The 19755-nt window shown below is 39.6% G+C and overlaps 2 protein-coding genes and 2 pseudogenes across 5 annotated transcripts; 2 read left to right on the top strand and 2 right to left on the bottom strand.

The window, feature by feature from the left end:
• The first annotated feature begins 164 nt into the window (after window positions 1-164).
• LOC125206884 (polygalacturonase At1g48100-like) lies at window positions 165-2601 on the top strand. The gene is made up of 5 exons (XM_089059844.1): window positions 165-421; window positions 709-840; window positions 1071-1193; window positions 1292-1336; window positions 1631-2601. Exons 1-5 carry the CDS (start codon window positions 167-169, stop codon window positions 1889-1891), a joined length of 816 nt encoding a protein of 271 aa, XP_088915970.1. The 5' UTR covers window positions 165-166; the 3' UTR covers window positions 1892-2601.
• Window positions 2602-3364: 763 nt separating this feature from the next.
• Window positions 3365-5943, top strand: LOC125204549 (EID1-like F-box protein 2 pseudogene; annotated as a pseudogene). The gene is made up of 3 exons (XR_016132483.1): window positions 3365-3778; window positions 4804-5625; window positions 5701-5943. The product of XR_016132483.1 is annotated as an EID1-like F-box protein 2 pseudogene (transcript).
• A 230-nt stretch (window positions 5944-6173) lies between these two features.
• LOC125204979 (uncharacterized) lies at window positions 6174-12250 on the bottom strand. 2 transcript variants are annotated; one of them, XM_048103760.2, is made up of 9 exons: window positions 11857-12250; window positions 9070-9135; window positions 8929-8987; window positions 8802-8846; window positions 8691-8707; window positions 6875-8614; window positions 6668-6792; window positions 6515-6600; window positions 6174-6436 (listed from the first exon to the last, which is right to left on the bottom strand). In XM_048103760.2, exons 2-9 carry the CDS (start codon window positions 9087-9089, stop codon window positions 6360-6362), a joined length of 2169 nt encoding a protein of 722 aa, XP_047959717.2. In that variant the 5' UTR covers window positions 9090-9135; window positions 11857-12250; the 3' UTR covers window positions 6174-6359. The 2 variants fall into 2 exon arrangements, with proteins under 2 accessions (XP_047959717.2, XP_047959716.2); XM_048103759.2 differs by lacking the exon at window positions 11857-12250 and adding an exon at window positions 9492-9662.
• Window positions 12251-13500: 1250 nt separating this feature from the next.
• LOC125206026 (putative glucan 1,3-alpha-glucosidase) lies at window positions 13501-18384 on the bottom strand (annotated as a pseudogene). Its single transcript, XR_016132853.1, has 6 exons — window positions 16731-18384; window positions 15112-15384; window positions 14915-15035; window positions 14475-14684; window positions 14158-14364; window positions 13501-13851 (listed from the first exon to the last, which is right to left on the bottom strand). The product of XR_016132853.1 is annotated as a putative glucan 1,3-alpha-glucosidase (transcript).
• Window positions 18385-19755: the final 1371 nt, after the last annotated feature.

The following is a 19755-nucleotide window of genomic DNA, read 5'->3' as shown; positions in this document are numbered from 1 at the left end:
AACAAATTAGCATTATATACCTCACGAGCTACATAGTTATTCTATTTTATTTTTATAACAATTTTCACCAACTATATAATACCGATCTCAACTACCTAACACAACAACCAATATCTCACTTTCTCTTACAAACATAAAGACAAAGCGCACAACATTAATTTTAAGAATGAGGTATCTTACCTTTCTCATTCTCATCTTGCTTTTGTCAGAAAACTCGATCTACATTGATGCCAAAAGCCACAAGCATCGAAAGCAAGGAAAAGGCGGTAGCAAAGCCAGTCCTCCCCCGGTCGCCTCCAAGGATCATGGGAGCGAGGGAGAGGTGTTGGATGGTAACGACACTTCTAGCGTTACAAAATCCAGCACCTTCAGTGTACTAAGTTACGGCGCGAAAGGTGACGGCGTTGCTGATGACACAAATGTATGTTTTAAGCATGTATCGTGCAAAATATCCTAATTTAATGTAATGTATGTAATTGGAATTATATAAAACAAAATTCATTTTAAAAAATTGGAATTAGTATCAGTCCTTAAATTGTGAGGATCTACCGATGATATCATCCAAAATTCATGAGGGCGGAATTGTCATCTTGATTTAATTTGTTACATTTTCTTAAAATTCACTATGTTATGCAATTTATAGTTTCTTTTTTAAAACGAGTTTGTAGCATAAGAAAAGGCGATATTCATTGTATAGAACCCTGACAGGCATTCGAAGAAGCGTGGGCCGACGCATGCAAGGTACAAGGATCAACAGTCCTGATTCCTTCAGGATCCGTGTTTCTCGTAAAGCTCGTTGCTTTTTCAGGGCCAAATTGTCAGTCTAACATCGTGTTCCAGGTAAATCCTTACAAGTCCCTATCAATGATTTAAATCACCTAAAAAATATTATTATCAAATATTTTTAAGACATTAGTTACTATCAATATTTTTTTTTTGCGTCTGCCCCAGTTTGCATGCAAATGTCCTGTTAATAATAAAATCGACCTATTCAGAGCGCACTCAAGTGCTCAACTAGGCGCAAATATTTGAGATGTTGACGTGACAGAACTCTTTTTCGTAAAAATCAGTTAGATGGAAAAATAATCGCACCAACAAACTCGGGAGCATGGGGGAAGGGGTTGTTACAATGGCTGGATTTCTCCAAGTTGAAAGGAATAGCGATCAGAGGTCAAGATGATGATTCGGACCTGGTAATTAATAGTCCTTTTTAGCTTTGCATGAATCCAATCTCTATAAATTTAATGTGTATATGTCATATTTCAAATATTAAAACCAATTCTATTGACAGTTAGAAGGCGAGGACAAAGGAGGAATGCCTAGCACCAAACCAACGGTGAGTATGTGCATAGCATAGAGGAAAATAAATAGTGTTAGTACTATTCAAAATTAAATTCATCATATACAAAAAAGCAAAAGCAGGAAAATAATTTGCAGAAGCTAGAACAAAGTTTTTTAGACGAAAGATTCAAAAAGTAAAATAAAATAAATTACAAAATATCTATTATTAAAAGATGATCACACAATCGCACATTTTCATGTGTAGTTATAAGATAAATGCCAAACCAAATGAAATCTCGAGAATGGCATGAATGAATGACTAATGGCACTCCATATTTTTGCCTTCCAGGCGCTTAGATTTTACGGAAGCACAGACGTAACAGTTACAGGAATAACGATCCAAAATAGTCCCCAGACACATTTGAAATTCGATAACTGCATTGGGGTTCAAGTATTTGGCATTAGCATTTCGTCCCCTGGCAATAGCCCAAATACTGATGGGATTCATCTCCAAAACTCCCAAGATGTGGTTATTCACACAACCAATCTTGCACACAAAATAAACATAAATAAACTTATTATCTTAATACAATTGTGTGATGTAGGATAAATTGTTAATCACTAAATCACACATATAAATTGTACTAGTGACACGGCTAGTACAGGGGTTTTGCCTCAAAAGGTTGTTTTAAAGCATCAAGATGTGCAACGGAAGAAAGATGCTCAAGGTTTGTTGAACAATGTCATTGAGGAGACGGCAAGTAAACTCGTCGTGAGTAGGAAAAGTAAGGTTAAAGCCCTGGTGGGAGCTTTTGAAACCGTGATCTCTCTACAAGAAAGTAAACCTTCCACACAAGTTGTGAGTTAATTGTGAATAATTTCTTATCTTGTTTCTGACGGTATAGAGTGGTTGAATAATGGCGAGGTGTGAATAGCGAATCCGTGTCTGCTCGATACTACCGATATGTGCAATCCTAGCTGAGGTTAGAACAAGAAAGCCTCGGTCGCTTTGCCCTACGGTGTTCTCGTGTTGAGTGGTTTGTCTAGCCTTCTAGATCAGGATCGGAAAACCACTCAGCTGAGGCGTTTTTTTTTTCTTTCTTTCTTCTTTCTTAGATTTTTAGACTGAAAGAAAAATGGGAGATGGTAAACTATAAAGGTTTTTGGATGTAGTTGTCTTCCATGAGGTGATGAAACTTGGTATAACCTTCTTATGTTTGTTTTGGAGTTTACGGAACACATGCTTTGTGTTGGTTTTGTAGTGACTCTCTGGCTGTGAATTCAAGTGTTTTAATCATCTAATTGATGATGAGTGGCTTATTGGATTATTGTTACTCTTATTGAAATTGTTAAGTTTGGAGTAATTTGTTTTGGGATTATTAACCTCTTAACACTTGCGTATGGCTGATCGAATGAATACTCTGATCCTATATTATTTATTTTGGTTTACAAGTAAATTCTAATTTTACATTTTCAGCTTTAGTTTGTGCTTGTAAATTATCAAACTTTATTGATTTGTTTTAGTTTTTCAATCTATCAAGGTTTTGCTCTACATGGCTTAATATAAACTAATAATTTAATAAATGAAAGTATTCAATTCAGTACTCCAATGTTGTTTTCCTACCTAAAATATGATATTATACTAATATTATAACTTCATTTAAATTTATTTGATTTTAAAAGAAAGTGCTTAAAAATAATAAATTAGGCTAAACTAAATATTAAATTAAAATTAAGTTTATAGTTTATTCCGCAAGTCACCACTGCACCCTTTCTCCCATACGCCATTTCCCATAACTCATACTCCATTTAAGGATTTAATAATAATTTTTACTATTTTGTAAAACCCATAAACATTAAAGGAGTTATCAATTTGTTATAAATTTGGCCTAATTAAAGTTGTATGGCGTCTAATGTCATTTTCTCATTTCCTTCCTCAGATTTTATGGCCTATGGATTAGTGATAGACAAGACGAATCTCCTCCACACACTCGACAATTAATTAAAAATTAAAATCAATTCAACTCAAATCAAATGAAATCTATGCTTTCTTCTTTTGAAGCAATAATACATTCTTACAGGTGTCACAAAAACCTCTCTTCCATGAATAAACCAAAACCACTAACACCAGTTTCTCTAATACACACAAAATACCCTAAATTATGAGTAATTTAATGTGTATAAAATTCAGAATCTTGCTACAGGTGTCTCTTAGTTGTATAAATCTATATCAACACCTCACCTGACCATCTCACCATATATAGGCCTCCATATGTCCACATAAAATTATTTGATTTCAACATATAAATCCATTTAACGCCTATCATTGGCTCTTTTGCAAGATTATGTAGTGCTTTTTTCAGTTATAAAGTGTGTATTTATTTTGTCACATACCGTTGAATTATTTTGTAATTTTCATGCCTCCGGTATTTTTAGAACCCTTCTGGCAATAAAGATTGGATTTTTTTTCTGGGCACGAGCTTCTTCTTGTTTAAAGGTAAAATCTTGGCCCTTTCTTGCATGTTGTGTAATGATTTGACGATTTCATTTTTACCCTCGTCGAAATTTGCCCCTTTGCACGGTTCTTGAAATCTTGTTATTGCGGCTGAAATTTGTGGACTGAGGTGAAATTTTGGGTGTTTCGATTTGAAATGTGTTGGAAGGGAAGTTCTTTGTGTTCTGTTTTTCTATCTTCCTTCTGTTTTAGGTAAAATGTATTTTGGATTTTTTGTATGGTAGCTGACTGTTTTTGTAGATTATGTGATAATTGAAGCGAGTTTGAGCTTGTTGGTTGTTGTTATAGAACACTTGGGAGAACAGAACCTTCCCTTCTCGTGAATTACTATTGGATTATGAATAGTTGAAAGATTACATGTTGAGTTCTTTGCCACAAACCCTACCTAGTCTTGTTATCTTTGGTGATATAGGAAAACACAATTGAAAGTGTTAAATTTGTGTTATTGGTAGAAGAATGATTATCAGTACACATCCCTCGAATACACTTTAGCCATTATCGATCGAATAAACTCTCACCGCGTCTTGCTTTGTACATGTGCTGCCTGCCTTTTCTAGCCATGCTAGTTATGCACTTGTAAGTTTGAAGTGATGTGGATTTCTTGTTTCCTATTTGGAGTTGTAAGTTACAGTCTGCCTTCATCTTAAAGAAGCTTGAATGCGGGTTCATCGTCATTTCTAGATTTTGGTGACGATGCCAAGGAGCTTCTTTTGAGTTCTTTTTGTTAATTATGTGCTGAAAGCATAAGCCATGTTTGGCAGACGTTACCTTCGTGCAATTTTTTACTTGTCTCGGCAACTATGATATGTTGATGGATTCGTGTTTGTTCTTGCCGTAAAGATATATACATATTTAATGCTTGAGATGATGCAATTCTGGTATGTTCTTGTTGATTATGCTTTATGATTTATAATCTCTCTTTGTATATGTGCTCAGATATGGAGAGTTCTGTTTATGACCCGATCTATATTAATACTTCCATTCTTGTTTTCTTCATGTGATCACAGGCATCAGAGAAATTTGCAGGCATTAATAGAGAAACTCACTATGACTTGATGTTCCAGTCGTAAAATGCATATCACGAAGCAATATCGCTGCGTGCACTCCGTAGCCTGTGTTTGTACCAAAGGGCACCTTAGTGAAGAAGTGATCTTCTTAGTTTTCAACCATTTGAATTGGAACCCTAAGTTGATAGTGGCCCTTTCTTGCACGTGCAAATGGCTAGACGATCTCGCCAAACGAGTCCTCTGGAAGGAGTTTTGCAAGACACGGGCTCCTAAGATGATGCGCGATCTCCACTCCAGCGGAAGCCATATCGTGGATGGGAGCTGGAGGGCCCTCGGCAAGCTTCTCATATACTGCTCCGGATGCAAGAAAGACGGGCTGTTCAACCGCGTCCACATCCCCGGCCATTTCGTGTACAGGACACGTTTCTCAAGGACGTCGGGGAAGAGCTTTTCACAATGCAGGACAGACGTCTTGTACATCTCCGACCCCTGTGAGCATCTCGACCAAGGGGAGGAAGGGGATATAGGGTTTTCCGCGGGATCTTCAAATCCTTTGCGACGTCTAAAGTCAGGAAACTGTTGATCAGCCGGGGTGCCCCGCTGCATCCGAAGGAGGTGTGTCCGTACTGCAAGGCGAAGCTGTGGAACATGCAGGCAGCCAACATGATACCCTCGAGCGCCAGCTGCAGGCTGGGCGCGTACGATGACTGCATCGAGTATTATGTGTGTCTCAACGGACACGTGCTCGGGATATGCACCTTGTTGCCTTTATCTGATACAGATGAAGCATCTGAGTGATGCAGATTTTTACTCTCAAGTCAGGTATTTTCCTTAATTTTCTTCAATTTTCAGCTTCTTTATTTGCAGCTCTACAGCTTTGTCTCTTCTTGTGAGCAGTGATGCACCTTCACTGCGAAAATCGAGGCAGTGGGTCGAGACGGAGGTGAGCCGAGGGATGGAGGATGTTGAGTGGAGCTTGGTGTGTGTAATCTGCTGCTGTTTTTGGGTAGCAGAATGTTGGTGTCTGTAAATATGGTCTGTTATTTGTACATTTTTGTGCTGTGATTTGTGACCTTACTATATACATTTACTGTCTGACTGAGAAGCTGTCTAATTTCACTATTTCAATATGATTGAATACTATACTGTCCAACAAAACACGAGGATAAAATGGTATGGGTCAAATGAAAACGTCTAATTAAGTTCGAAACGATGTTTTATACATTTGCTTTAAACTAGTCGCCACATTAGCGCCTAATTTGCCAAAAAGGACAGATGTGATAATAGTCAAAATTTCAGTTTTCGTGATTTATTTTTTAGATTTTGAGATGTGGAATGGACTAAAATTCAATTCTTTTGCTTTTATTTGGCAAATTGTCATGATCAAACTCAAAATTATAAACTAATAGTAAATCATATACGAAATATCAAGAAATGCTAGAAATGGTTTTATTTGAGTTACTGCAAAAAGATAATCTTCAATCTACTTAATTTTTTTCTACTCTTTCCGCTCCACTGCACTTGGATGTCACCATAAGCTACTATTTGAGTTACTTCTATGTCGCCTTGCAGATAATGATGTCACCATAAGCTACTATTTGAGTTACTTCTATGTCGCCTCGATTAGCCAGATCTGTAGTGTAAACCAAAACATGAATCAGATTGTAAGTTATAATGCAAGATAATTAAAGCAAAATAAAAACTTAATTACCACATATGAGGTAAAAAACCCCTGCTGCATCCTCTCTACTCAGTCCAACACAGAATTCATATAGACTAATATTCGTAGTCAGGTTCCTGTATCCACCAAAGATAATATGATCATGTTGGAGATTTGTTATAGGAAGTTAGAGGAGAAAATTACCGCAGGAAGGTAGAAGAGCGGCGATCAATTTCCAAAAGGACGAGGTCATGCCCTTTGAACGAGTGCTGCTCTACGTTTCTTGCTTGACCGGAGGAAGAGGCCGAGGAAGAGTGTGACTGGACCATCTGGGCATGTTGCAGTAATAAAAGATTAGGCATATAAAAAATATTACTATAACGTTAAAAAAATGCAGTTCTTTGGTCTTACAGGATTCGTGGAGGTCAGAGCCATAGGGGGGACTTGTTCTTCAGAGCCAGTGTGCGGTGCAGGGTGAGCTGTGTGAGGTACTACATTAGTTGGTTGACGTGCAGGCTGCTTCCGTGCTCTCTTTGTAGGAGGTGCCTCAACTTCTTTATACATTCCTGGTTCAGGCCTCTTAGACCTCAATCCAGGACGTCGTGCAACCAAGTCATCACGATTAAAAGCTTCTCTACTAACCACACGCCTCTGTGACCTCCTTGCACGACCTCGTGCACCCGAGCCATTACCATTATCACCTTGTCCATCTACACCTGTACCCGCATGCCTCCGTGGCCTTGTTGTACGATCTTGTGCACCCGAGTCATCACCATTACCTTCTATAGCCAAAGCCCCCAGTGACCTTTGTGGGGGAGAATTTGTATCAGAGGGATTACCAGCTTGTATACCCTCTTCCGTTGTCCCTCTGTTATTTTGACCTGAAACTGTCGGTGTCTTCTGTCTCCCCAGATCCTTTGATCTGCGAGGTTCCATGATTCCCTTATCCTTTGATCCTTGTGGAGGCCTCTGTCGCCTCGATCCAGAAGGTGGTGCTCTACGACCGGGATCACCTCTTCTAGAACTCACTTCAGTGTGAGGTATCTCAGCATCAGACTGTGTCTGTGAGCATCCATCACCATGACTAACGTCTTTTGATATATCTCGAGTGGGAATATCCTGTCCCTCCTGTCCCTCCTGTCCCTCCAATGTAACAGTATCTGGATTCTCCTCAAAATAAGAAGCCATATCACCATCAGTCGTCTCAGTGGTACGACCATCACCTTCAGGCATATCTTGATGGATTACTGGCTGTCCCTCCGGTGTCTTCTGTCTCCCCAGATCCTTTGATCTGCGAGGTTCCATGATTCCCTTATCCTTTGATCCTTGTGGAGGCCTCTGTCGCCTCGATCCAGAAGGTGGTGCTCTACGACCGGGATCACCTCTTCTAGAACTCACTTCAGTGTGAGGTATCTCAGCATCAGACTGTGTCTGTGAGCATCCATCACCATGACTAACGTCTTTTGATATATCTCGAGTGGGAATATCCTGTCCCTCCTGTCCCTCCTGTCCCTCCAATGTAACAGTATCTGGATTCTCCTCAAAATAAGAAGCCATATCACCATCAGTCGTCTCAGTGGTACGACCATCACCTTCAGGCATATCTTGATGGATTACTGGCTGTCCCTCCGGTGTCTTCTGTCTCCCCAGATCCTTTGATCTGCGAGGTTCCATGATTCCCTTATCCTTTGATCCTTGTGGAGGCCTCTGTCGCCTCGATCCAGAAGGTGGTGCTCTACGACCGGGATCACCTCTTCTAGAACTCACTTCAGTGTGAGGTATCTCAGCATCAGACTGTGTCTGTGAGCATCCATCACCATGACTAACGTCTTTTGATATATCTCGAGTGGGAATATCCTGTCCCTCCTGTCCCTCCAATGTAACAGTATCTGGATTCTCCTCAAAATAAGAAGCCATATCACCATCAGTCGTCTCAGTGGTACGACCATCACCTTCAGGTATATCTTGATGGATAATAGGCTGTCCCTGCTGTCCCTCCGGTGTAACAACATCTAGAGTGTTCTCAAACTGAGAAGACATATCAATGAAATTATCACCATCATTCATCTCACTGAAATTACCACCATCATTCATCTCAGAGGTAGGATTATCTTGTTGTGCACTTTTTTTCGCCTTTTCAAGACGTTCTACCTGAAAAATAAAGAGCAACAATTTAAAAAATTGAAACATATTGCTTGCCATAAAAAATTTAATCAAAATCTCTTACCAATCTGGAAATAGTATCTGGTCAAACAAGCCAAAAAAAAAGGAAAAAAGTTATGATTTGATAATTGAATAAGTGAAGGATAATTGAATAAGTAATGTTAATGAAATCTACCGATGTTTTGCTCATACTGTTTTTGCATTAGCATTAATGCTCCAGCTAAAATAACAGATTCAAAATTAGATTAACATTCAATCATCATGAATCAAAAAAGAGACACTGAAATTAACTAACAACATACTCATTAGAGTTGCTGATGTGCTGAGATTCACAGAATTTCGGCGAGCCCAAATTAAACGGCTGCATGAAAATCATCCGGATTTAGAGACTTTGAGGTGAATTAGAGACTAGACTACAAAATCAATTTGAGGTGAATTATTACCAGATTGAATGAAAATTCATGGCATCAACATTTACTTTGTTGAAGTCTTTATCCTTCGCCAAATTCCTTCAAGCAAATCAAAAATTATAATCAGATTAGGATCTGTCTTCGAATGATTATATCTTACGTATAGATCCCTATTAAGAAGCTATATCTTCAAGCAAATCAAAAATTATAATCAGATTAGGATCTGTCTTCGAATGATCGAGCTATAACTTACGTATAGATCCCTAAAAGAAGCTATATCTTCAAACAAATCAAACAAATTATAGATCCCTATAAGAAGCTGCCAGAGTACATAAAATATTGTGCATAGGAACATACTAACCAGATTTTATCTAATAAATGATGATCGAGCTACCAGAGTAGCTAAAAATTTTACCAGATTTTAACTAATAAACGATGATCTCAATATATCTTACCAGATTTTAACTAATATACGATGTTGCCTATCAGAGAGCTTGGTGCTGGAAGAACGCGTCATTGTTTCAGAGAATTAAAAGGGAGATTGGGGAGAGAAGATAGTGTAGAAAACACAAGTCATCGTTTCAGAGGACTAAAAGGGGAGATTGGGGAGAGAAGATAGTGTAGAAAAACATGCATATAGTGTGGCGGATCAGAAGTTAATGGGTGTATATGTGTATATGTATATGTATATGTATATGTATTAAGTTGTGCAATGTATATGTATATGTATCAAAATGGCGGATCAGATAATTTTCACTATATGTATATATATCAAAATGGCGGATCAGATAATTTTATAATGATAATCATAGAAATAATCTAACAACTAAACAATAACATAAAATTCAATACTAATTCGTCATAGAAAAAGTCCAACCTTGATCAAATATGTAATGAGATTGATGAATATAATGGGTCATTTAATATGCACCATACATAGGGATCAATGTTATGGATGGCGTATGGCGGCTTACGGCGGTAAGCCAAAAAACCGCCACAGGGATATGGCGTAGCGCTATAGCGGGATATGGCGGTCGATAAATTAATTAATAAAATATTAGTAATATATGTATAGATAAATTCAAAAAATTAAAAAATAATAGAAAATGTAAATATCAACTACTAAAACAGTTAATAAAGCATAAAGTCATAAGCAATTATATATTGTGCCTATAATAATGAGTCTTAGTTCAACCATTAAAATATAAAGTCATCATCATAATGAGGCAAGAGTTTCTTTTCTTTTCTAGATATGGATGCGGTTCTTGAGGCTTTCCTAGAACTTGATGAGGTAGAAGTTTCTTTTCTTTTCTTAGACCTAGACTTAGTATAAGTGTTAGGCTCTCCAATGTCCGACGACTCGTACACGGTATCCCAATCAAGTGAATCTCCATCAAAAACCATATCATTGCCTTCACCTTCACCTAGTATAAGTGTTAGGTTCTTTGGGAGAGAAGGCGCAGCTAGTGTTTTTAGGGAGAGAATCTGATTCTAAGAACAAAAACCCTATTTTTTTACTAATTGGGCCGGGTTTGGGCCGGGTTTAAGGGTAAAATAAATTTGGGCCATCTTATTTGCTAATTGGGCCGAGGATTTGGGGCAGCCCAACCAAAAATGACGCCATATCTGCCATGGCACCGCCATGGCGCCTCATTCGTGGCGGCAAATGGCAGTCGCCATTAAAAAGTTCCATGGCAGCATATCAGTATGGCGTTTTTCTTGAAACTCGCTATGCAATGGCGCCACGGCGGCGCCATAGCTGATATTTAATAACATTGATAGGGATGTCAATCGGGCTAACCCGTTCGGGTTCGGGCCAGCCCACTCGGGTTTCCGGGCTATTTGGGTGCGGGTCATTCGGGTTATGGATTTTTCGGGTCATAAATTTTCAACCCTAACCCTAACCCGTCGGGTTTTGGGCTAACCCATCGGGCTATTCGGGCCAAAAAGCTTTCGAAAATAATCTCTTGTATCAAAATTTTCTTCTATAAAATGATTTTAAATTTTAGATACTTTTTTCTTTTTAGTTTAGAATCATATAAAAATTTTCAAATTTTTATAGTTTTCTTCAATAATACTCGAAAAGAAGCCTTTCATCTCGATCAACTACAATATAAATTAAAGCTTGTGTTCGTGTCATTATTATGACATTGTTCGTAACTAATTCTTTATGAAAATTAAAAATCATATCTTACATGAATAATTATTAAAATGATAAATATATTAAGATTTTGATGGGTTAGTTCTTAATTTTGTCTTGATTGACTTTAGTGGTAGTAAGTCACTAGTGACAGATGATGGGACAGTGCAATAATGAGTTGAGATCGAACTTGAAAGCTGATATTGTGGGATCGAGTGGAAAAGTGTAAAATGAAGATTGAATAAGACTAATGATTATGTAGAATGAAGATTGAGGATTCAAAAATATAAAAAACCCCTAAAGCTTAATATTTTATAATTAAAACTCACAACCCATCGGGCCGACCCACAACCCATTCGGGCCAACCCGTTTAGCCCGTTTTGTATTCGGGTAATAAAATTATAGCCCTAACCCGCTCATATTACCGGGTTGTTCGGGCCGGCCCACGGGTTACGGGTTGAATTGACATCCCTACTCCCACTTACAAAGATAAACCAATTGCCACTAGACCACCACCTCATTTATTCATTTCGATAACAATAGTATGAATAAGTGGGAACATTTTTGGGGTAGCAGATTATTTCCCACACAATTTAAAATTTTGATATTGTATAAGTAAAAAATAGCCACCAAATATAGTATATTTAAAATTAAAAACAATAAAATTATAAGAGACATACCTGAATCACATCTCCGGCACAGTCCTCTGCAAAAAAACTCCACTCCGAGCATCGGAATCCCAAACAACCCCGAGTTCAACACACTTGGGATGGTAGTCATTCGACGAAACTAGATCTCTAAGAACAAACGGCCGTTTTCCGGTAGCAAGAGGCCTCCAAAAAACCATACTCCGTGCAGAGAGGTTGCCGGCACCTTCCTCTCATTGATGGAGTTCGACAGTTCGTGCTTGTCGATCCAGAGACCGTCCACCGGAAGAATGTCGCAGAACATCTTGATCTCGTTGGTCCAGATTTCTCCGGTGACGGGTTGAAGAAGTCCAGGAAGTCTTCCTTTTCCGGCCAGACTTGGCCTAGGTACGCGTGCCGTCGCGCTTGATGAGGACTAGTCGGCGTGCATTACTATTTCAAGATTGATGAGAGTAATTAGTTCGAACGAAGATAAATGAGAGGGTGGGGTGGGACCTATACTTGGTGGATGACAGCTATTATTTCAAATATGTTGTCCCTGGACCGACCTACCAATCAACGACCGACTGATCGATTAGTAATTATCAAATTAGTCTCAGCGTACTTTTGTAATTTCATGAAAAATGTAGATTAATTAGTTAATAATGATGGTATAAGTATTTCTTAGAAATTTAATCATAATAGTTTAATAATTTCATAAATATTACTACTAATTACTAATGTGAAGTATTATAAAATTGTTAAATAAAACGTAGATAATCATATCAAGGATATGTGTCCATAAAAATTGTTTTTCTTATCATTTTTTATCCACATACATTTCTGTGGAGTTTTTATTTTTATAGACAAAAATGATATAGTACTCACGTATTGTTTTAGGTCAACTACAATTCCCAAGTTATATATTCGGACACCACATTCAATCAGAAAAATGATACTCCCTTCTTCCTCCGTTATGTGGTCCGTTATTCCGTTATGTGGCAGTTGAGTCACTTCATCGTTTTAGTACGTTTCATGATAGTAGAGTCATTTTTTTCTAATTTTGAAACTATTAGGGACATTAAGTGCATTATCGAGTCCATCCGACATCTACCCAATCCAATTATACCAAATCTTGGGTTGGCAAATCATGCGATCTGATAACATTAATCAGGTCAACTTGCTAACGACTCAACCCAATTAGGTCTAATTCAAATCCAATCTATTGAGAAAAATTGTCAATCCAAACACGTACACATTAATGATACGATATATTATGTGTTGACGCGACACATTAACAACTCGAACCTGATATTACACAATTAAAATCTAAATATTACACTACAAAATCTATTTTGCACGATTTAAACCTGATTTACGATAAATTTAATAATTAAAGTAAAGCATACTCCATATCCAGTTTTCATTTCTTATTATTTAACTCTGTCATTCATATGCATAAATACATATAGTTAGCAATCAATCATGAGCAGCAGCAAAAAAAAGATTCACTGAATGACTAAGGCCAAAGGTTATTGCGTTATTTCTTAAAACAATCATATTGGTATGTAGACCACAAATAATAGTAGTTTATATTATCGTGAATAATTAGTGATGATAACTTATAAGAGCCATTAATAGTTGGCTAATAAGCTATCATGTCTTCCATTTTCAGCATGAATGATATAGACCCAACTCTTAGGTATATTAGATTTGTTTCATTCAAAGAAATGTTTCAGTTTTAACATAAATTTTACATTTATATTGGTTATGATTCCGTGAAGATAAAGGAAAAGGAAACTGTTGATAATCTGTATAGTTCTAATATATTGAATAAACTGCATGATCCTCTAATCAAAAGGGACTCAATCTAATGCAAATGGTATCCTCACCCTCTCTATGCAACTGTGCCATATTTGTAGAAGTAAGCTACCCGTTTGAAAATGTGAAATGAAGGTGTATGTAGGCAGCTTGCTGGAACTCGAAGCTCTTCCCGTCGTCAACATAAAGCTCTCCTTCAGCAGCTTTGGAACTATTGAGCGCGATGACCTGCCAGCCGCATATATCATCGCGTTTTAGTGACTCAGACTTCATATATATCAGAAACCAATCAGTTTAATGTTTACATTCGGGAAGGGAATGAAGCAACACAGACTCTATTTTTAGAACTGTCACTCGATAGAGCAAGATGGCCCGCTCACTCGTGATTAACGTTGGGAGTGAAAATATCCAGAATCTTGCAGTGAAACCTCAAACATAATCTTCCACTAGAGAAACTTATTGGACTCTATTTGAGGGAAAATTCGGAATCATGCAAGTTCATATATGTTTGTGTAACTGAATTCGAAGACATACCAGAATGTAAGGATCATTCCCCATCTGTGTGGAGCTACGACGGGTTCTGTCTTTTCTTGGAATGATGGTACAAGCCCGTTGGAAACAGGGTATGCTCTCTTCTAAAGCTTCCAGCTTATGAGTTACTCCTCCCTTGTAAGCAGCTCCAGTTTTCATATCATACCACAGCTGGTCCCCAGGAAGATACACATCAACGTGCTTGGCTCGCTGCAGAAAATTTCCAAACACATTAAGAGCATAGAATATGAATACTGATACTGGAGCAAGAGAACAGCAGTAAAAGGGTAAGAGGTTGAATAGTCTTGTAAGAATGTGACCCCGGTGAATAATCCTTGCACCAGTATACTGTTTCCAACCAAAAAGCGCCATCGTTGCTGAACATCTTCTCATCAGAGGGAAATTCCATCCAAAGAGGGCGGAAAACAGGAACACCACTGACATTTGCCTCTCTAAACAATGTGTAGTAGTATGGGAGCAACATGTAGCGTACATGTACGGATTCCTTAATGGTTTCGGTATTTCGCTCCCTGAAACCATCAAATTTACCGAAGATATTCAGAGAAGCACAGAAAGAAGATTCCATAGGTTGTACCATTGTAGATGCAAAATTTTAACACAAACTAACATGACAAAATCATCAATTATTTACAAGTTTCTAATCAAACACTACTTTAGAGTCAGCACATGTGATGTGCCATAGACTGTTACAATTTATGTTTCAAGCAGAAACTAATTTGCAGGTAAAGCAGGATCTTACCCAAATAGCCAAGGCTCGCGTCTTTTTGTGTCGTGATGAGCATGTGCTCTGAGGAAGGGATAATAGGCACCCAGCTGATACCAACGAACAGGATTACCAAAAAATCCTCCGACGTCAGCACCTGTGAAGCACGCATAATCAGTGGCAAAGTAAGAGTGCAAGCACTAAAAGTTGTGGTAATGGGGATATTTACTAACCAGAGAATGAGATTCCTGTAAGACCCAGACTCAAAAGCATCGGAACTGAAACCCGCAACTGATCCCAGTCAACTGTGTTATCCCCTGTCCAAACTGCACCGCATCTTTGACTTCCAGGGAAAAAGGCTCTTGACAGAACAAAAGGTCTGTTTTTCCATCACTACGCCTACCAAGATCATTTGCTGTAGCCATGTGAAAGTAGTAACCATAGGCATTATGCAACTCCCTGTGCTCCGCATCTCCGTAATGCAATGCATCTCTGGGCATTGTAACCTGATGAAAAATAAAGCTTTCACGTCATTGGGGGACTTGGAAGTCTGAAGTTCCAATTTAGGGACCACAAAAACTCTGGTGTATCTGGATTATTGATCCCTAATCAGTGCTCTAACAAGTTTATTAGTCACATCTACGATTTAGTCAGGGCAGATGCACCGGAACATGTTCCTTTATGAAAAATAGTTTTTTATACTATTGATATTTCTTTACAGCTTTGGGAAATTTCAATTATTGCAGCGCGAATCTTGAATGCTGGAAGTTGCATCTCAGGTGTAAGCCAGCCACTCACTAAAAATGTGTTATCAGAACTTGGGCTTGTAACATCAATATGAATGCATGAAATGAGACAGTAAATATTAACATAACAAAATGAATAACCTAGAACTGCTTATGATGGTCAATCAGTTTATTAGGTTCTGAAAAGAATTCGTGGATGAAATGAGGATATTTGACAAATGATTCTAACTTCACTTTCAACTCAGATTCAATATTCTTAGCAAATTAGTGTTAACCACTTTGGACCAAGAATGTAGGCAGGAGAAAGTGATTTAACAATGCAAAAACTAGTTCGAGCTCGAATGGCAAAAACTGCTTACATTTATTTATTTAACAGGATGCCTTATGTAATTTTTTGGATGACAGCTGAAAATGTCACTTGTACGTAATCTTATCTTTCAACCATTTTATGCTTCAAATAATGTCACTAATAGTATCTGGCACCACATCAATATCTAAAAGAATACTTTTGGCAAATATATCTCATATTCTCATTCAAGAAAAGATAGCTCACTTTGAGATGACCGAAAAAGAAATATGAGCAGTAAAGTGAGATATAGGAGGGTTCAGTGAGAATATAGGCAGAATACCACCAAGTAATAGAGGACTGTTACTAAAAAGCACAATGTAAATGAATTTCATATGCAGCTGATGAAATTCCTTCAATTATGTGTCAGTGAAAATGCCAAATTAGTAATGGTTAAAATCCCAAAAATGATGTGGATTAACTTAGAAGACAGCGTTACTTCTTTCAGTCAAGGAAGCAACTAGGTAGACTAAAGTCAAATCCATTTCCCCTCCCCCTCCTACTCAACAATACATCTTGTAAGGGTGCTTCAAAGCTAGAAGTAAATAAGCAGCAAGCAAATAGGTTCTGAACACCAAAAATGCATGAATGAATTTAGTAACATACTTGAATGAATTTAAACAATTGAATAGACCCAAAATCATTTGACAAGTTAGCCAATATATCAAATAGTTTAAACACAAAGGACCAGCTGCATCAGTAAACCAATCATAAAATCTGCAAGCGTAAAGGATCCGATCGAGAAAGAAATAAAGCTTACCTCTGGACCATTGAAGACAGAAGGTTCATTCATGTCATTCCAGATGTATGGCGTCGGGGTTGAGCCAACATAATTCTCGTATGAGAATTTTTCAGCCCACCAGGACCTGATCTCTGGATTCAACATATCCAGGTAAGAAGAGGAACCAGGCCAGCACCATCCATCAAAATCCGTCCCAGTCGAGTCCCTTACATAATATCCCTTCTCAGATGCCTCCTTATGTATATAATACGAGTCGTCCCTCTTGATGTGAGGATCCACAATAGTTACCATATTTCCACCTTTACCAGCTAGCTTCTTCTGCATCTCTTCTGGATTAGGGAATAGCATCCTATCCCATGTAAGATACTTCTTTCCGTCTGTGTGTTCAATATCAAGCCACAAAACATCATAGGGAATGTCATGCTCGTCAAACTTGGCATCAACGTTGAAAACATCCTCCTCATCCCTGTAGTTCCATCTACACTGATGGTAGGCAGTGGCAAACAACTGAGGCATTGCCGGTGCTCCTGTCACACTAGTATACTGCCTAACGACATCTTTAGGCCCTGGACCAACAAAGAAGAGCGCATCCACCACACCATCCTCACTCATCCACAATGTATCAACCGATGAGTTCTCATCATTCCATCCAGTCCCCAAAAACATCAATCTGCATCTCAGCAGCATTGAGCCAGAAGAAACCTGAACTGCCTCTCGACTTACCATGTGATATCATGAAAGGAATGCTTCCATATAGCCCAAAAGGCGAATCATGCACGTATTCAAACACATTGAAATTAAACAGCCTATACGTCTCAGAGAATTCAATCCCAGGCCCTCTAGTAGGGTTTAGGGCTAAACTAGTGGCATGTTCAGGAATCCCATACACAAAATCAGCCTCATAAAACGACACATCAAAGCTAATACTCTGCGATCCATAAGGCCTCTTATCAGTATGGCTCCTAAAATTGTCCACCCAATCCTCACCCTCCTCTTTCTCCCTCAACTGTTCGAAATCAAACAAGCCGTGTGAGTTCAAAGAAAGCACCTTTTTCCCATTCTCGCCACTCTCCCTCACAAAAACCTCAAAGGGCTCGTGCCTAATCACAGCTTCATACCCTTCCGAGAGATAAACGACAGATATCAGACCATTCTCATCCTTATCCTCCTTCAACCTCTGCAGCCATGGCTTCTTATTCAAGAACCCAGGCTCAATCACATCGGGCACCTCGAATCTCTTCTTGCGGGGGGACAGGCTTTGGTCATCGCCAATCTTCATCCGCATCACGCCATCCTGAGACACTGAAATTGTGAGAACCAAGGGTTTTGTGGGCCTCTGTTGATCCTCGGAAACGTCTTGACTAGACTGCTTGGCGACTAGATCGCCGTCGGAGATCGAGACATCGGATGCGATCAAGGAGCAGGAGCCCGGTTTCCGGGTGCGGGCGCGCTTGCAGAATGGGGTTTGATTGCAGTTTCTGAACTCGTCCTTTTTCCATGAAAAAACCGAATTTGCGAAGAGGAGAAGCCGCAGAAAGGTGGAGAGATGCCTTCCCATGGCTTATTGTTCTAATTTCTTGAGTAAATCAAACAACTTCCGTTGAGAAATCGCATGGAAGCGTGGGAAGAATTAGAGTGAGGCTGAAGAATTTGGGGTTGTGCTGAAATCTTACTTTGACCTTAAATCTCTAATATTTTTCACTTAGCGCCCCAAACTAACGGAAATTACATATAGGCATGGGCGTAATTTATTTTCGGTCCCAGTTGCCCCGAGAATTTACCAAGAGCAGGTCAACCACTCTTTCTCTCTGTCACGTCAGCAGCACTAAAAATCCACCTGGCACATCTGATTTAGGCCATCCGCAATAAAAATAATTCAAAATATACTATATTTACGGAATTAAAATTACGATTAAATTACGGAATTAAATTTACGACACATATACGGGAAAAATAATTCATTTCATTCAAAAAAAAGTACAAATATTTAAAAAAAAAATACATGATTTTTTTTTAAAAAAATGGCTTCCACACACGAGCTCCACCACTCTCTACTCCTCGTCGCCGTCGCCGCCGCCGCTACCGCCACCCGTGGTATCTGAGCCCACGTCGGAAACCCCTAGCCGTGCCCTCGCGATATCCAAATCAGCCCGCATGCTCTCGAGCATCGAGTGAAAAAACATCTTCTCCGTGGGGTCAGTGGAGGCCCTCCAATCTTGGAAGACCTTGTACATCTGATCCCGCGTATGGTTACGCGAATGGAGAGTGTACTCGAGTGGGGTCTTCTCCGTGGGGTCAGTGGAGGCCCTCCAATCTAGGAAGACCTTGTACATCTGATCCCGCGTATGGTTACGCGAATGGAGAGTGTACTCGAGTGTGGTCTTCTCCGTGGGATCAGTGGAGGCCCTCCAATCTTGAAAGACCTTGTACATCTGATCCCGCGTATGGTCACGCGAATGGAGAGTGTACTCGAGTGGGGCGGGTGGTTGGCGGAGGACTGGACCTCCTGGGGCGATAGCGGGGATCCTCTCCTCGCAGCCCGTTGCGCCCGCTTTTGTCCAACCGGGCGAGGGCGACCAGCAAATGAAGGAGGGGATGGAAACTCCTTAGCATCCGGAGGGAGGTCGTGGGATTTGCCGCTGTAGTCGCCGGAATAGTTCAGCCTCTGCTTCTTCGGTCACCCAGCGTCGCACCCCGCCTGGAACTTCTCGGAGTCCTTCAGCAACAAAAAGCACTCCCAGAAGAGGAAGTCCTTATACTTCCCCGCCAAGGGGAACTGACTCTCGGCTATCCTCCGGGCGTCCTCCTCATTCTGCCCACTAGTGAGCTGACGGAGGGCGTTGGCGTACAACGATGAAAAATGGCCGACCCCGGCCCTGATGCGCTCCCACCCCTTCCGGACCTCCTCCCCGCTGAAGTCCTTCCCGTACGGGCAGTGCCTCCTATAGGCAGCTCTGATCTTTGCCCACATGTTGACGACCCGCTGGTTGTTCGCAACCAGCGGATCGTCGCACACCTCCAACCACCCCCTAGCCACCCCAAC

The sequence above is a fragment of the Salvia hispanica genome, chromosome 6 (assembly GCF_029641045.1).
Source record: "Salvia hispanica isolate PSC_SH4W2 chromosome 6, Shi_PSC_v1, whole genome shotgun sequence".
NCBI classification, from domain to species: Eukaryota; Viridiplantae; Streptophyta; class Magnoliopsida; order Lamiales; family Lamiaceae; genus Salvia; species Salvia hispanica.
Note: the sequence above shows the minus strand (reverse complement) of the source record. Positions and strands in the feature narration are given on the sequence as shown.